The sequence below is a fragment of the Culex quinquefasciatus genome, chromosome 3, assembly GCF_015732765.1.
Source record: "Culex quinquefasciatus strain JHB chromosome 3, VPISU_Cqui_1.0_pri_paternal, whole genome shotgun sequence".
NCBI classification, from domain to species: domain Eukaryota; kingdom Metazoa; phylum Arthropoda; class Insecta; order Diptera; family Culicidae; genus Culex; species Culex quinquefasciatus.
This window is the reverse complement of record NC_051863.1, coordinates 163,614,945-163,633,194: the sequence shown is the minus strand read 5'-3', so window position 1 is coordinate 163,633,194 and position 18,250 is coordinate 163,614,945. Positions and strand designations below refer to the sequence as shown.

Below are 18,250 nucleotides of genomic sequence, written 5' to 3'. Positions count from 1 at the left end.
GCGATGAGCTTTTTTTTTTCTTCTTCAGTTGGGTTTTCCCTTGCTCGACTCGTTTTCTGTCTCGCCTTTTGAATTTTTCACCTTTTTCGGGTGTGCGTTTGTGTGTGTGTGTGTGTGTGTGTGTGTGTGTGTGTGTGTGTGTGTTTCCACTTTGTGTGGCTCAAAATGATGATGTTGGTTTGTTTGTTCAAACCCACCCACAGCACACCGGTTCTTCAAGAGGGGAAGCAACAAAAAGAAAACGAACCGAAAAAAAAGGAAAAGTTCAGCCGTAAAAAATTGCCCGTGTCTGCCCGGCTGCTCGCGACCGGTTGATTAATTATTCACGAGGGAAAATTGAATTGTAAGCAAAAAGAAGGGTTATTCATGTCTGTGTGTGTACGTGTGTGGGAGCCGATCTCTTGCTTGATTTGAAAGCATTTTTATTTTCGAAAATCGATCTTAGTTAGAAATAAAGCCAAGAGTTACAAAAAAAAATACACGTTCCTGAACCTCTGACCCGGGGCTCGGCGTCACGTTACCACTCCGAGTGGCAAGTGTGCGCGCTCCGTGGCCAGTTCCGTTCTTATCAGCGAATCACCTTCGACGTCGTGGCCGAGCCACGCCAATCATAACATCTCTGCGATCTCCCTGCTCCGTTTTGATGTCTAATGGAAATGTTGCATTTTGTCAGTTGTTCAGACGATTTCTGCTGTTGTTGTTAGTACTGATAAGGTTGATTTTCAAAAAAATAACACAGCAATTCTCACATTATCACAACTACAAATTCAATTGAGAAGGGGGGAAAAGATCTAAACAACGTTAAAAAAAAATGTACTGCCGTACACAGAGTGATCCGCAGATGGAATCGGAGTAGTTTAAACCAGAAAATGACCGCTAATTGGTTCTGTAAACGGCGGGGCAAATTTCGCTAAATGTGAACATTTTTTTCTCTACTTCTATGAAAGCGTATCTAAGCTGATTGCAAGCCTCGCAAGATGCTAACTGGCACTTGTTTATCAAAAGCTATAAACATGGTGAGAATCTAATTCTTGTTTGTACCTATTAAACTATTTTAGAAGAGGTCTTTTTCAAGGGACAATTTTTTTTTATCGAAAATAAGAAACTACATTCTTTCGATTTATTTAGTCTACTTCTCTCAACTTTTAAACAAAAGATTTAACCCTCTACTGATCAATTTTTTTTTCGAAATGTTTTATCTTTCCCCGTGTTCAGGAGGTCATTTTGAGCAACTTTTGTTCTACGAAAAACTTTATATCTCTTGTTTTATGTTTTTCTTGTTTCATTTTTAGTATTTTAATTTGCATTTATCTTGATTAGCTTATGTTTGTTTTTGGTAGTATTAGGCCTATTCTACCACCTCCTATCATTACATTTGGCATATCTAATTTTTTTAAATGTTTCTTCAGTCACTTTTTCAATTTTTTGCTTGTTTTTCAGATTTTCTGCTATAAAATGACACCATCATCAGTTAAATTGTAAAACAACTTAGAGACATCGTCTGGGACACCAAAATTGAACCCCGGAAAATGGCAATGACATTAAAAACATCTGCTATGTCATATAAAACAAGTAAAACTTCCGACCCCAAAATTTTCCTAAAATTTGAAGAGTTCTTCTTTCCAGTGCTTTTTGAAGATCAAAAATTGGTTGAAAAATGGACTTTTGGCGATTTTTTAAATCGCAGCCCATCCGGAGGCGGGGGTTGGGTTGTAGAGGGTTACATTCTTCAGGTGGTATTATATTGTGGCAGGCATTGTTTGCAAACTAGAAAAGGCAAAAAAATATACAAATTTAAATTACAGGCCATGATTTTGATATTTGAATGAAAAAAGTGTTTTAAAATGCATTTTAACCTGCCTAGATGTTTTGCAATTTATAGTTTCCAAAATATCAAAGTATTGGCTAGACATTTTTTTTTTTTGCGAAAAAAAAAACTTTTTGCAGTTTGTACAACGGAATTTCGCAAAAAAATATTGTTGATCGATCTCAAATATGATTTTAAACGCTGGAAAATGCATTTCAAATTATTTTCAGTTTATTAAACTTCTTTTTTCATTAACATTTTCAAGTTCTTTCAAAAAAACATTTTTTTTATTCTTTGATTTTTCGGTTGAAATGGCCTAAAAACGAGAAAAAAAATTAAAAATTAGAAATTCAATGATTTAGAAATTTACTAAAACACATTTTATAATATAAAATTTAAAAATAACAAAATAAAAAAATCGAACATCTCGAAAATTCAACAATCTAGGGATTCAAATAGAGTTCGTAATCGATAATTCTAGCCGAAGTTTCACTCTGGATAATTGTAAAAAGGCTCCTTAAAACTTTTCTAACCAAAATAAATATGTCTCCAAAAATGATTAAAAGTTATCAGATTTTCTGTTATTTAACCCTTTCGAGCCTGATGGGTCATATATGACCCAAATATCAAAATTTCTAAAACTAGCCTATAATTTTCGTATGGTCATAAGAATCATTTTCACATCATTGACATTTTTTTTTTTAATTCAGGCCTTTTTTTTTTTTTTTTTTTGTTTATTTAACTATCTGGCCTCTGTTACCATAGTTTGGCCAAGTTTTACCTTTTTCTTTTTTTTAACAATTCAATTATATTTATTTAAAATAAATGCGACTGGCGCAGTCCCACGTCAAACTGCAGGCTTCCACTGTCTTCTCTTCGGCGTGATTATTTTCGGTTGAGTCTCTCGTTGTCCAGGGTCGTTGCATTGTTCGTTTCCAGAAATCGGTGTGTTGTTCTCTTCATCGACGCAGCTTCTTTTTTCTGCTGATGCTTCTTCTTGTGATAAAAGTCTTTTTGCTTTGCCTTTCTTCCCAACAGTAGTGAATCCGTCATTGCCATTGTCCTCTGTGTGGGGCACGTCGGCTTGAGATTCAACTACTGCTGGTTGTGCTGGCTGCAAAGCAATCGGAACGGGCGGGTTTGTTTTGTTTGATTGTTGTTGGGGCTTGTTGAGGCGATTTTTCTTCGCTGCTTCGGCACAGCTCTTAGACACGTGTCGATTCTCCCCGCAGCGTCGACACGTGGCCGTTTGACCAGTATATGTGGCTAGGCTACTCAGCTCGCACACGGTGATGAATGAGGGGACGGGTTTGGATAGCTTCATCTTCACCACCCGCACACCATTAGGCACACCGGCGAAGAAGTTCCTCCAAACCTCGTCCCTGATGGTCAGCACTTCTCCGTACTCACGCATGGCATCGATGATTTTGGCATTTGGCAGGTCCAGCGGAGATCGTGAACCCGGACATCTACGGTGTTGTCGTCGATGTAAACCGGGATCTTGATGGTCGGGTTGTTCTTGAACGCGTACTTGAGGTGGTAATCATCTGCAATCTTGATAGCGGCAGCTGGGTCCGCCATCTCGATTAGCACGCAATGGCGAATGTTATGCAGCTGGATGCTGCGCAGGTCGGAGGGAGCTATTCCCAGCCCTTTCTGCACAAATCGCTGCACGACATCCAGTTTCGGACGTTCCGGGAGGACGCTGAAGTCCACAACGAGCTTGTGTTTTTGGTCAGCACTCATTTTGCTGAGTCTGCACCACGCGACGATTGTATTTGCAAACAATAGCGAAAGCACAGCAGAGCAACACGTCTGGTGCCCGCGAGAAGTAGTTGCCAACTGTGTATTATGAAAATTTTTTGTAATTCAGGCCTGAAAGGGTTAAAGAGGTAGCATTATTAAGCCTTGAAAATTAAAAAAAAATGGCTTTTAATAAATTTAGAAACTAGGAAGCTTAACAATTTAAATATATAGAAAATTAAGATATTAAAAACTTAAGAATAAAAGAATTTACGAATTTACGAATTTAAGAATTTGACGAATTTAAAGAATTTTAATAGGCTTAAATATTTTAAAAATTTTAAGAATTTTAAGAATTTTTAAAAAAATAAGAATTTTAACATTTTTAAGAATTATACTGCCCCTGATCGCATAAATGTCCCATATGCATTTTCATCGATTTCGAGTTTTTGAAGCAGTTTGGTTCAAAATCGTGTGCTCTTTCAAAAGAGCCTATAACATCCAGTACCTTGTTCTAGAAATCAGGAGGAAATCCAGTTTTTTCGCGAAAACTTAACACGTAGCCTTATGTATGAGACAAACTTCAAATGCGTTTTTCTCAGCTTGCTATTTTTGCATATGGGATATTTATGCGAACATGGGCAGTATACGAATTTAAACATTTTTAAGAATTTTAAGAAAATTAAGAATTTTAAGAATTTATGAATTTAAGAATTTAAGAAATTAAGAAGTTAAGAATTTAAGAATTTTCGAATTTACGAATTTACGAATTTAAGAATTTAAGAATTTAAGAATTTAAGAATTGAAGAATTTAAGAATTTAAGAATTTAAGAATTTAAGAATTTAAGAATTTAAGAATTTAAGAATTTAAGAATTTAAGAATTTAAGAATTTAAGAATTTAAGAATTTAAGAATTTAAGAATTTAAGAATTTAAGAATTTAAGAATTTAAGAATTTAAGAATTTAAGAATTTAAGAATTTAAGAATTTAAGAATTTAAGAATTTAAGAATTTAAGAATTTAAGAATTTAAGAATTTAAGAATTTAAAAATTTAAAAATTTAAGAATTTAAGAATTTTAGAATTTGAGAATTTAATAATTTAAGAATTTAAGAATTTAATCATTTAAGAATTTAAGAATTTAAGAATCTACGAATTTAAGAATTTAAGAATTTAAGAATTTAAGAATTTAAGAATTTAAGAATTTAAGAATTTAAGAATTTAAGAATTTAAGAATTTAAGAATTTAAGAATTTAAGAATTTAAGAATTTAGGAATTTAAGAATTTAAAAATTTAAAAATTTAAGAATTTAAGAATTTGAGAATTTAAGAATTTAAGAATTTAAGAATTTAAGAATTTAAGAATTTAAGAATTTTAAGAAAATTAAGAATTTTAAGAATTTATGAATTTAAGAATTTAAGAAATTAAGAAGTTAAGAATTTAAGAATTTTCGAATTTACGAATTTACGAATTTACGAATTTAAGAATTTAAGAATTTAAGAATTGAAGAATTTAAGAATTTAAGAATTTAAGAATTTAAGAATTTAAGAATTTAAGAATTTAAGAATTTAAGAATTTAAGAATTTAAGAATTTAAGAATTTAAGAATTTAAGAATTTAAGAATTTAAGAATTTAAGAATTTAAGAATTTAAGAATTTAAGAATTTAAGAATTTAAGAATTTAAGAATTTAAGAATTTAAAAATTTAAAAATTTAAGAATTTAAGAATTTTAGAATTTGAGAATTTAATAATTTAAGAATTTAAGAATTTAATCATTTAAGAATTTAAGAATTTAAGAATCTACGAATTTAAGAATTTAAGAATTTAAGAATTTAAGAATTTAAGAATTTAAGAATTTAAGAATTTAAGAATTTAAGAATTTAAGGATTTAAGAATTTAAGAATTTAAGAATTTAAGAATTTAAGAATTTAAGGATTTAAGAATTTAAGAATTTAAGGATTTAAGAATTTAAGGATTTAAGAATTTAAGAATTTAAGAATTTAAGAATTTAAGAATTTAAGAATTTAAGAATTTAAGAATTTAAGAATTTAAGAATTTAAGAATTTAAGAATTTAAGAATTTAAGAATTTAAGAATTTAAGAATTTAAGAATTTAAGAATTTAAGAATTTAAGAATTTAAGAATTTAAGAATTTAAGAATTTAAGAATTTAAGAATTTAAGAATTTAAGAATTTAAGAATTTAAGAATTTAAGAATTTAGGAATTTAAGAATTTAAAAATTTAAAAATTTAAGAATTTAAGAATTTGAGAATTTAAGAATTTAAGAATTTAAGAATTTAAGAATTTAAGAATTTAAGAATTTGAGAATTGAAGAATATAAGAATTTAAGAATTTGAAAATTTCAGAACTTAAGAATTAAAAAATTTAAGAATTTTGATATTTCCATTAAAATCAACTTGCTCTTCTCCGAGTTTAAGAAGGCAAATCTGCCACCCCCGAAAAACCAACAAAAAAAAAAATCCTCTCAACACAGCGTGCGGGTGTGTGGCCAAACCAGACGCAAATCACGACACGCACCGCGAATGGCCACTCTAAACATTCCGCCACACCTCCCCTCGCCACTCCCACAAACCTTTCGAGCTAGAGTGTAAGCAATTAGCCAGTGTGGATTAGCATTTCGTGGGACTTCTTGTTCCAAAGACAAAACAATGAACTCGAAATTTTGCATTGTTTCGCGAAGAAGTTTTGCAAAATGGAGATTTAAGACGGGGCAGGGCGGTCCATTGTTCCGGATCTCGCCGGAGGGCAAACAATAGAAAAGGTGCTCCATCTTTTAAAACATTCAGGAATTTCGCGTTTCCGGAAAAATAACAAAATAATTGACACTTGGGACAAGTCGCTACCTCTGTGAAACGGATGTGTGTCACACAGCCCCCGAGACCGACGCACGAAGAAGCTTCTCTTTTTAAAACTGTTTGTCGGAACCGTCCTCCTCCTGCTTTCCCTTCCCCCTCAACAAATCGTCCGATTCCGATCGTGGTCACGAAAGAACGCAAAAAACCGATCTCAACTTACCCGAAATTGTCTTCGTGCCGAGCAAATCAGCAAATTCCTGCCGAAAATGGTGACCGGTAGCACCTCCGGATGTCACTAGATTCCGGAACAACCCGCGGCGACGGCGTTCGACGCCACTGAACAACTCGCACCCGGGAAGGAATCGTCCTCCTGGTCCCTTTCGAATCCGGATTGCTGCACCACCAACGGGAACCTGCCTCTGCCAGCTGATGTGGCCACTTGCTGACCGCGCGACACGGAACGGAACTTGTACGCTTGAACTCTCTGCTCGCGACTCCTCCTCTTCGCCTACTTTGTGGTGGGCCAGCAGCAAAAAAAAGAAGACTCACGAAAAAAAAACTCTCTTTTTTGACAGTTTGCGCGCACACAAACGCACACACACACACACACACTTTCGTTTCTTTTCTTTTTCTTCGCACACGAAAAGGAGAAATTTTTCGCTTCTTTTCTTGTGGGGCTCTCCCGGAAAAAAACGCGCAATTTTTCGCTTCTATTGTTCCGACCGCACGCTCGCTTTGTTACGCACACGCACAATCGCGAATCGCGCGACGGTGCCAAATTTTTCCTATTGTTTCACGATGCTTCTTCGTTTTTTTTTCCTCTGCCCGTGGCTCTTTTGACACTTTTTCGCGGCCGACGACGAGCGAGCTCTGGCTGCTGCTGCTTTTCGCGGATCGCGCGCGGCACGAGTGAAGAAAAGAAGGAGCGAAAGAGAGGGAGCAATGGGAGACGGTTGGTGAGAGCGAGATGGGCAGAGAAGGTGACGGACGAGTGACAGAAGTGATGCCAAGGGGTGTGAGATTGGATCGCTGCAGGATGGTGTTTGAAAATCTGTAACGCATGAGGGGGAAAAGTCTGCAACAAAGTATTCCACATCAAGTCCCAAAAAAAATAGAGGAAGTAAAATATCCGGTCCTTAAATTTAGTTTTGATTGCGTATTCTGTATTTTTTTATTCGTTTTTAATTCTAATAAAAATATTAAATTCTTCAATTCTTAACTCTTGAATTCTTAATTCTTTCTCTTCTCTTCTTCTCTGATTCAGTAATTCGAGTTTCACTACTTCCAATGATCGCTAATCCGAATGTACGAAAAAATTGAGTTGAAAAGCTCTAATGTTTCCTTATGTTCGTCCATTTAGCGAATTCCTTCTGAGGATAAACTGGAAGATAGGGAGCTTAGCTTAGCTTAGCTTAGCTTGGTTGACCGTACTCTAGCCGAGCAAAAAGCTCGCAAAAGCTAGGTTGGCGCCGATAAGGAAAATAAATGCGTCAGGAATGTGCCGAATGACACATTACCATTCATTTTTCCTTTTGGTCGACTCCTCACGATCAACGGGGGAAGTGGGGGAGGGATTTGATGATTGGATACCCTATAGAGATGCCTAAGAACTTAGACGACCTCCAAGATATCCGGATTTGGAAGGGGAAAAGGATTGATGGGATACTTCACCGACGAAAGAAGTAGTAGGCTTTGGTTGGTGAATATCATGAAATTTAAAATGCAGTAATAAAATAATGAAAATAAAAAAAAATAAGAACGCTCTCACCAAATTTGACCCCACACCAACGACGTCACTGCCATCCTGAGAGCTGTGTATGTGAAACTTGTCCTTCTTTCTCCGCTTCCTTGGCATCTCCTGATCTGCCGGATGTGACCGCCAGCTGGTCCACCACCACAGTCACGTGAATCCAGCAACGATGACGGAAAGCAGCACCAGATAATTCCACTCAGCCGGCGACTCTCCAGTGCCAGCAGACACCAACTGACGTGTAAAACTTGCGGTGCAAGGGACGGCACGTCTTCACGTTCCGGGGGTCATTCAGCTGAGCCTGCAGCTTGGCAGCTTGGTGCCTTTCTCCGTCACATCCAGATGCTCGTAAATCTCCTCCACGTTGATGAAGGTCTTCAAAATCATGTGCACCTCGGTTGGACTCGTTCCTTCTGTAGCATCTGGTCGCGGACCCAATGTCCGGAGCTTTAGCCACATTCAACAGCTTGCAGCGCGCATCCTTAAAGCAATCCGGATCATTGTGCGGATAAACCCAGCTATCATCCTCCGCGGATAAACTGGAAGATAGGGAGCGTGCTTTTATTACGTAACGCAAAAAATCGGATTTTGAGACCCCCGTAACAAAATTTCCATAGAAATTTTACAAAAAAAAATGTGCGGCCTCTGACACCCCTCCCCCTTCCTCCCCAACTGCGTTACGTAATAAAAAAAAACGCTCCAATACAAGACAATGCCAGAGAGGCATCCCTGATTTTTTTAATGCATAATGAATTAATCGACAAAAGCCATTTTGTGTAACAAAAGAAAGGTGAAGATATATTTGTTATAGTTTATAAGTTTTAGATTTTCAAAACCTAAGAAATGAGCATTTCTCGCTTAATTTTTCAAAAAGTCCAATGTACATAGGAAACCCATGGTGCTTGATGGTTTTGAAAAAGTAATCTAGATTTCTCGACGAAATTTGTCTTAATTTTAATTTTATTTTTTGTATTTTTTAACCCGGCTGAAACTTTTTTGGTGCCTTCGGTACACACAAAGAAAAAATACTGTAAATTTAAAAAGATCGTTCGTTGGATTAAAAGTTCGCGTAGGTAAATCTTCTTAGAATGTTCAAACCGAGGTTCAAACTTTTTAAATTAATAGTTGGAAAGTTTTTGATACTACCACGCATTTCTGGAACAAAATCGTTGTAGTGGTTGTACTTTTAATTTAGAAAGAACATTTTTATTGCAAGAATAAATAACAGTTAAGCGGTATACGCACTTCGGAAGGAACCGGCCAAGAAAAAAATCAAATGGGCAGCAACGGCAGCGCAAGCAAGTCAGAGAGGGTGAAGAAAAGCTCCAAGAAATCGCTCCCTCACCTTTGTTCTGCTGTTCGTAAAGCTTTTTCTTGACCCCTTCCCTTCCGATCTGCATACTAGCCTTTAACATTGACGATTGTCCAAAAATGTTACGATTTTTTTTAATTTTAATAGTAAAACAGTATGTTTTCGATTTATTTTGTATTTAACGCATCTGCTTATGGTTGGCCAACTCCCGCGTCCAAGCTGTACCGATTCTTACGTAACGCAGGGTGGCCACCAAATTTGGATTTTCAATTTTCCGTTTTTTTTTCGGTTTTCTTCCAAGGCCACAAGGAATTTTTCCATATAGTTTTAATTCTAATTACAATGTTTTTTATAGACTGACGTCAGTATCAAAATACCTTTTGAACGCATACACAACGTATACAATTGGTTCAATATTTTTATTTCTCAAGAATTGAAAGCTATTTTGAGTACAAAAAGTAAGTAAGTTGTAAACGAAGCCGTTTTTATCAGTTAAAAATCCAAACCCTTAACTTCCATGATGCTTGTGATTTTTCATCTCCATGCTCCACAATTTTTCTTAACTTAAAATTAATAAAAAATCGTTTTGTATTAAATTTAAGAATCACCTAAATTATCACTGGAAAGCAGGAATAGCAGTTAAAATGTATCAAATGGGTAAAAAGATTTGCAAAAGACAACAGTATTTATGCAAATGCTCTTCAGTTTTCTTTGAAAAAGCTTTTGTAAGTTCAAGAAGAACGATTCTTCCAAGAATTTGCAATTTCCTAGAATTTGTTTTTTGTATTATAGTACCAAAATAATGTGCATCATCAGTCCATACAAATCTTTGTAGACTTTGGCAGCAGTTCAGAAAAAGTGCCATTTTTTTAAAATAAATCGGTACCGTAAAACATTTTTTGCTGATCGATTTATTATCTTCGGCAAGTTTTTAGGTATTGATGGGATGATTTCTAGAAAAAATGTAACTATCCAAAAAACCCCTCTGAGTTGGCCTGTACTTCAACCCCTCGGCGCGAATTCTCGATACATCCTTTGTATGAGCCGTGCTAAATTTATTGCAAATAAGCACTGACATGAAAAAAAGAAAAAAATAATCATGTTTGGATGTTTTTAAATTTTTGAATAACATAAAATGGTAAAAAATCAATTGACCGTGCTGCGATTTTCTGAACAACACAACAGAAGCAGTCAAAATTGAGTTAAACTTTTTTTTTACGAAATTTTCAAATGAGAATTAAATAAAACCCACCAAAAACAAAATTATTGTGTTGATGTAGTATTCACTGTTTGTATTGAAATGACTATTTTTCAGTAGAACAACGGACGAAGTAGAACTCAGAAATATTGTAATTTTAAAATATCTGAAAATTTTATTTAAAATTTAAATTATCATTTTTCAAATAAATTTCGAAGACAAATATTTTTTTCAAATGCTTTGAATTTGAACACAATTGGATAGGCATTTATCTGTTAAAAGATTCCAAAAAAACATTATAAAAATATCTTAAATACCAAATATTTCCGACATTTTAAAATTATACAAAAGTACTCAAATCTGATTTAAAAACACAAACACTAAGTTTCATAGCAATTTTTCCCTTAATAATTTGTTTGAATGAGAAAGCCAAACATAATCTTATACAATTCTACTTAAAAATAGATTTTTGAAATTCCACCAACTGTTTTACAGTAATAATTGTATACAGTCCAGACTCGATTATCCGAAGTTTCGATTATCCGAAATATGATCGAGTCTGTACTATATTATCATTTTTAACGACGCACATCAAGCAGGACCTTCCACCCCAGTGTTTGAACTGACGACCTTTGGATTGTGAGTCCAACCGCCGCCAGCGATTCCACCGAAGTAGGCTTGGTTTGGTGTGTTGTTTGTACTTATGGCATGGAGACGACTCCTACACCTGGAATGACCAAGGCCGGGACCGACATTTTACTTCCTCATCCGATGGAAGGTTGCAGCAGATGGGAATCAAACCCAGAATCATCCGCTTACAAAGCGGACAGCGTAACCATTCGGCCACGCACTGCCACGTTTAACATTTAACTCATTGCGTGCGTTTTGTTAAGTAAGATTTAAGCCATGAAAGTAGATTAGAATCAATTCCGATTTTATCCAATTTGAAAAGAAACGTAGGAATGTCCCAAGGCTGTATATCATAGGTACTCGCGATCTTGCCTTGCATTGGTGTGAGTGCATGACCCCGCGCCACTAAAACCAAAAGAATAACAAACGAACAATGGACCGTGCCAGGAAAACCAAAACATAAACAATAGGTCTATTCCCGTACTTGCAGAATTGCAGTATTTCTGCAGCTTCTGCAGAATTCTGCAGCCAGCATAAGTCACTTTTTTGCAGCACGTTCCCGTACTTTTCAGCTCGCTCTCTTCATCTCTCTCTTTTGCAGAAGTTCTGCAAGGAGAGAAGCGGCAAAAATTTTGCCTGGGTAGCGCGTTCCAGTACTTTTTCGGCAACATTGTACACAGTTGAGTGGATTTACTCAAATTGGGTATACTTTTTTTTATTATTTCAAAATATTAAAAAAAAGGGTTGACAAAAAAAGTAATTGAAAGAAGTTTACCTCTAGAACTGGGATATTATTGTTGTATGCAGCACAACGTTTTATTTAAAAAACCAAAGATGTATTATTTATTAAGTAACTAGAAATTAATTATGCTTAGGTAGAAGTTATATATTAGAAACAAAATAAAAATTTTACATTAGGTAAACAATTTTACAAATGAGAGTGGCAGGTACGTTTCATAAATATGAAAAAAGACAAACAAAGGTTTTATATAGAACCATAAGTACATGTTTAAAAGCAGAATGTATAAAAGATTATTCAGGATAACATAAATAAATTATGACTGGATGTCACATGAAAGAACAACGGTGACGAAGTAAAATTGACAAATAAAAAAAATGATCACAAACTCACAAATTGATTTAGCAATCTTGAAATTAAGAAATCCGTACTACTAAGCTAAAAAATAAATAAAATAGGAACAGTCAAAATTTTCATTCTCTAAATCCTCTAAATTTGAGTTTCTAACCTAAAATACGCCTTAAAAAATGTGTGTTTATTGTGATTCAAGATGGCGTAGAAATTAAAAGTTCAAGAATTTAAGAATTTTAATTTCGACAAATAACTTTTTTTTTTGGTTCATATAAGAATACAAATTGGTAGCACCGTTAAAGGTATAATTTATTATTTGCCAATTAAATTTACCTGTTATTTAACACACATATTTAGTATATTCTGAGGTATATTCAAAAACAATTGAAGATCAAAAATTATTCATAAACAAATATTTATTTGTAATTATTAAACTCAAAAGAAATGTGTCTTTTAAAAGTTTTTAAAAACAATTTGTTTTTATAGTACAATTTTTTGGTGGGGAACTAGCCGTGCTGTAATACTATGGCTTAAGTTATCAATTTTTTATCAGGTAAAAATATAAACACTTAAAAAATCGCTATATCATTTACATAAATGAACTAAGCCTGAAATCGTTTACATGAAAAATCGTTCTCAATAAAACCAGACATATAAAAATAACTCAAAAACATTTTTTATTACAATTTATAATAAAATGGTTAATTTCACCCAACTTGCAGATTTTATGTATGCGTGTAGTCAACATCCATCACACCAAATTGCAGTAACTTTTAAACCAGAAAGAGAAGAGAGAGCTTGCAGAAAAGTACGGGAACGGTTTTGCTGCAACTTCTACCTCTCTCACTGCAGAATTTCTGCCTGAGAGAAAAGTTACTTTTGTTGCAGAAAAGTACGGGAACGCTCTGCTGCCGTTTTTGTGCAGAATTGCAGAATTCTGCAGTACGGGAATAGACCTAATGTCAGTGTCAGTGGAGTGAGAGAGTCAGAGATAACGATTTTGACAACCGCACTACTACACACTCAATCGCGAGTACCTTAGGTAGAAAGCCATGGGAATGTCCACTCTGTCGAAGGCTTCGTTTGAAAACAGTTGGTGTCAAACCATCGGGGTTTGAGTGTATTCTTAATCAGGAAGGTGAAACACTACTTTCTACGTACAAATCTCCCATGGATGTTCTAGATTTATAATATTTTGCTTCATCTATGCCGTGCTTCGCCTCTTTGAACCACCCACAAAACCACTTCTGTTTTGCTCGAGGTTTTATTTCATTCTGAATAAAAAACAAATCCGTCTTTTTTATTTTCGGCATTTTGAGATTTGGCGAGGCAATAATTGAATTATTCTGAATTTTCACGAGGCTTTTCAATGTATTGTTCAATGTATTGAGTTGTCAAAATGATGTTTTATCTCTATTCAAAATGTTTTTGTGGGTAATTTTCCAGAGCGTGTAAAAATCACACAGATATCCAAAAATTTTGCAGATTTCAAAATTAATTCTGATACAGATAACGGAACACCCCCGATGCCAACCCTGCCATGTGGCAGCATTTCAAAACAAAAACGTCACCCCACCGAGCGCGGAAGCGAGACGCCACAATACCACCCCCCGGCTGCCAAAACGAGACACCCTGCTCTTCTGCACTGTCAAGTTGGTTGGATTTTGCATCGCACCACCGCGGTTCTGCAGAGGAGCCACCCGTCCGTCGAAATTGGTCATTCGGTCGCGAAGGTGTCAAAATATTGGAACCTTTTTTTCGTGTGTGTTTTTGAAAAATTATTTTAGACCAATTCTCTTTTCGGTTGCGGGATTTCCGCAAGTGGACAAACACGTCGGGCGCGGTGTCCTTCGTCGGAAGCTTCGTCGTGCCCACGGTGTTCGGTCGCGGTTTTGACGAGCGGAAAATTGGGCTCTGCATGAAATTGGCAATATTTTGAAAATTTTTGCTTAGCGAAAAAAAAGGAACGAAGAGAAGTGGTTCGCAACTCTTTGTGCGTGTGTGCGTCTGTGCTGACATTAAAGTTCTTGAAGGACCAGTTCTTGGAATAAAATTATTGGTCCGTTCACCGTTCTGCAGCTGGAGGAAGGTTCTTCTAAACTAGTTTTACTTCTTTGATTGAGGTGAAGTTCGTTGACGGCTGGGAGGGGGGAAGAAGAAGGAGAAGGGGCTGCGCGGAAGGTTGAAATCGATCCGTCGTAGAATTGACCATCTGAGCAGAACCAGGGGTAGGTTGACCTTCCGGGAGTAGTAGTACTCGAAAAATTCATTCAAAGCCCCAAGTGTCCTTCCAGCGACGGAATGGCGGAACCAGGCGTAGCATCGCCACCTCCAAACCCACCGCAGGAACCTGCCCCGGGGCTGGGTGGAGGAGGAGGAGGAGGAGGAGGGCCAGGACCAGGACCAGCACCGCCCGAGGCAAACAATGCCGCCAACAATCCGAATCCGCCGCCACCGCAGCCACCGCCGAGGATGCGGAACAATGCTCAGGTGGGTGGCAACTCTTGGTGTCCTTTCGCCGTTTTATTAAATTAGTAAATTCAATTTCAATTTCCCCCTTTTTAGAATCCGCTGATTAACGTCCGGGACCGGTTGTTCCACGCGCTGTTCTTCAAGACGGCCATCGCGTACGCCCAGATGGTGCCGAAGTGAGTTTTTGGAAAGGATTTTGTTTCCTTTTTTTTTTATTTTTATTTTTGCAAGAGGAGAAAGTTAACCAGCAGGGAATTGATTATGTTTTAAGCGAGCGAGCGATTCCCCGTCCAGGTGGATTTGTTTTGTTTTGTTTGTTGGCTTTTTGCTGCTGCTGCTGCTGTGTTGTGATGCAAGAAAAGGGGGTGGCGAAGGGAGGGATAGGTGTGGAATTGGTGCCAGTTTGATTAGTTGAATTTCTGGGGTAAAACTTGACCGAATGAACATCTTTCATTTTTTAAAAGGAACACTTCAAAAACAAATTTAGCCAAACAGATATTATGTAAGTATTGATTTCACTGTTTAGTGTGATCATGACAATAATTTGTGTCCAAATTGAATTTAAATTAAAAAATGTTGCAATATATAAGACTTTATTCAAGATCTTCTACTTTCTTGGCTTTCTTGGTCTGATTTCAATTTCATTCAAAAATATTGGTAAATTGCATAGCTGAATTTTATGTTTAAGAATCTAAAGTTTACTAAAAGAATAAGACACAATTTCTCTTTTGCGAAAAACCACGAAAATTAAAAATTTTCGTTCAATGAACTTCCATACAAATTTTTTATCGGACTACTTTTTTTCGAATAATGCTGATTTCGTGAGGAATTGCTGAATCATCTAAACCTTTTTTTGAATTTTCTGATCACCTCGAAAAAAAAATCTTTCAAAAACATCACTTTCTGAAAATTTCTAAATTTGACCCTTTAATCAAATTTAAATTTCAAAGGGTTCTTAAGAAGGGTCCGAATGACTCGTAAACATTTTTTGATTTATCTTAAATGCTCTCGTGGCGATTCTCCCAAAAATACTCGATTTTTGTTTACATTTTGATCTGTAAAAAAGCTCGTTCTTCATTAATGTGGTCGAAATTGGTTCAGAAATAGATTGATATGTTGCCTAAACATGTGCAAAAGGAAGCAGTTGAAAATATAATATTGCCACATCTTCGAGTAATTCGATCTCAAAATCTTGATATTCGACGGGAAAATAAGGTAAAATTAACTAAAAACCATTCAAAATACCTTTCATGGCTGTTTTGCAATACTGATGCAATTAGGCAATTTCTTCTTGAAAAACGTTACTTAATCCACCTTAAGGTGGTTGGTGCCTTCCTCGCATTCATGTTGTATTTTAGGTGGTATTTGCAAATTAAATTAAGAGTTTTTTCTATTTTTTTTTCATTTGTTTTTTTTTAAAATTATTGATTTTACTTGAACAGCAATTTTCAATTCTTTTTTTTACCAACTCTTCAAAATAAAGGTGAAAAGTCTCATGAGTTATATATTTCAGTAAAAAGTTCGTGTAAATCTTTGTCGAGATAAAATGATGCAGCAACATAATTAATACAGATTTTTTCCAGAAGAGACGCAGACACTGCTTAAGCGATGTGGCAACCGGGCGATACGCATGCAAGGGGGTGTGGCTGCCAATCCCCCGCGTGGTCAAAAAGTCAAAAAAGTAAAAAGACCCGGCCTTTGAGGTTATGCAAAAATCACCCTTTTTGTAGCTACAAAAAAACTTTTTTTTGACATAACTTTAAAAGTGCTTCACTAAACAGAATAAAATTTAATAGGGTCTTAGGGGAGCCCAAAACGAACAAAATAAGGCTGATCCGGCCAAAATCGGTACAGCCAGTTCTGAGATAATCGTGTGGAAAAAATTATGTCTACACACATCCCCACAGACATTTGTTCAGAATTTGATTCTGAGTCGATAGGTATACGTGAAGGTATATCTAGGAGTCGTATTTAAGAAGTTCATTTTTCGAGTGATTTTATAGCCTTGCCTCAGTGAGGTGAGGAAGGCAAAAAATAAATAAAATAAACTTTCGGCTTGTCGACCTCAAGTCTTTCGTTCTTTTATTATACATTCGACTTTAAACAAAAAGGGTATTTCAACTTGCGGGAATTAACGATGCTGTATCTTTACGAAAAGTTGACCATACTTTCGAACTACCCAGTAGATTTCGATGGGGATCATTCATAAACCACGTAGATACTTTTTCTAAATCCCCACCCCTCCTGCCCTCATGGACAACTGTCTAATCCAAGGTCTAATCTTTTTTAATTGAATAAACTACATCAGAAAACACAACATTCCATTTCGTAAAAATGTGATCCAATTGAAAAATGTAATTGTTAAGGAGGTATCAGACTATGACAAACAAACAAACTCGCACTTGTTGACAGCTTGTCAGTTTGCCTGCTTTGTTTGTTTGCCTGCATTCGTTTGCAGAAACGTCAGCCTGCATACATTTTGCTTTGTTTGTCATAGTCTAATACCTCCTTTATTTTCTTTTCGAGACATGAATAAAATAATTTTTTAAAGGATGTACAATGCTTGGTTGCCATGAATAAATGTAATGTATTATGTGACTTTTGTATGACTTTTCTAAAAAAACATTTGCTTGATATTTTTTTAAATATGACCAAACTCTTTATTTTATAAATGCCACCAATCTTCAAATATTGTTAAAGATAAAAAAAAAAACAAATATGTTCAAATGATCAAAGAAAGATGTAACATTTTTGAAGTTAAAGGTGCACAGCAAACAAAGAAGTTGTTGTCTCATTATTAAAAAATAGACAAACTTATTTCTAAATTGTTTGGTTGACAGTTCTTTGAGGGATGAATAAAAAATTATATCTATAGTTCCCGTAATTTGAAGATACTTAAATATTTGTTAAAAAATCTTGGTACAAAGGCTCTGGATGATGTGCACCGTTAATAATAACATTTCAATAGACAAAAAAAAACAAAATTGAAATAAAGCGAATTGAAGTTTGCTTTACCTTTCATTCACAAATTAAAAAAAAAAATGCGACACATGATTATAAATAATTTTTTTTGAAAAAGCTCTGCTAACTTAGGAAACTCCGTAATTTTGTTGACCTTTTATAAAAAAAAAAACTCTAGATTTGTTTTCAAACTTTTATCAAACGTTATTTCCGCCTCGCCACTGCTTCAGAAAAAAAACAGATCTGGCCCGAAGAGCCAATAGGTTGGGCACCCCTGGTCTAATACAATGTTCAGGGGTGATTATAAATTACAGTCCAGACTCGATTATCCGAAGTTTCGATTATCCGAAGGTTTGCATGGGACTTCGGATAATCGAATCACGAACAAAAATGTTTTGTTTTCGTATTTTTTTTTCATTTTCTTGTTTTTAACATAAAATTTGAGTTCTGTGACCTCATTTAAGTCAAATTTTA

The 18,250-nt window shown here is 35.4% G+C and overlaps 2 protein-coding genes across 3 annotated transcripts in view; one reads left to right on the top strand and one right to left on the bottom strand.

Moving 5' to 3' along the window:
• LOC6036823 (protein Smaug) overlaps positions 1 to 7,241 on the bottom strand; it is a 34,556-nt gene extending 27,315 nt beyond the window's left edge. The window contains exon 1 of the mRNA XM_038259974.1: positions 6,584 to 7,241. The gene's annotated coding sequence lies outside the window, so the exon portion shown is untranslated. The remainder of the gene's footprint in view (positions 1 to 6,583) is intronic.
• A 6,767-nt stretch (positions 7,242 to 14,008) lies between these two features.
• Positions 14,009 to 18,250, top strand: part of LOC6036821 (membralin) — a 208,478-nt gene continuing 204,236 nt past the window's right edge. The window contains exons 1-3 of one of the 2 annotated variants that reach the window (XM_038259194.1): positions 14,009 to 14,571; positions 14,638 to 14,833; positions 14,909 to 14,991. In XM_038259194.1, the coding sequence (XP_038115122.1) occupies positions 14,645 to 14,833; positions 14,909 to 14,991 (272 nt within the window). In that variant the 5' untranslated portion in view covers positions 14,009 to 14,571; positions 14,638 to 14,644. Of the gene's footprint in view, positions 14,572 to 14,626; positions 14,834 to 14,908; positions 14,992 to 18,250 lie in introns of both variants that reach the window. The other variant, XM_038259193.1, reaches the window with a different exon arrangement.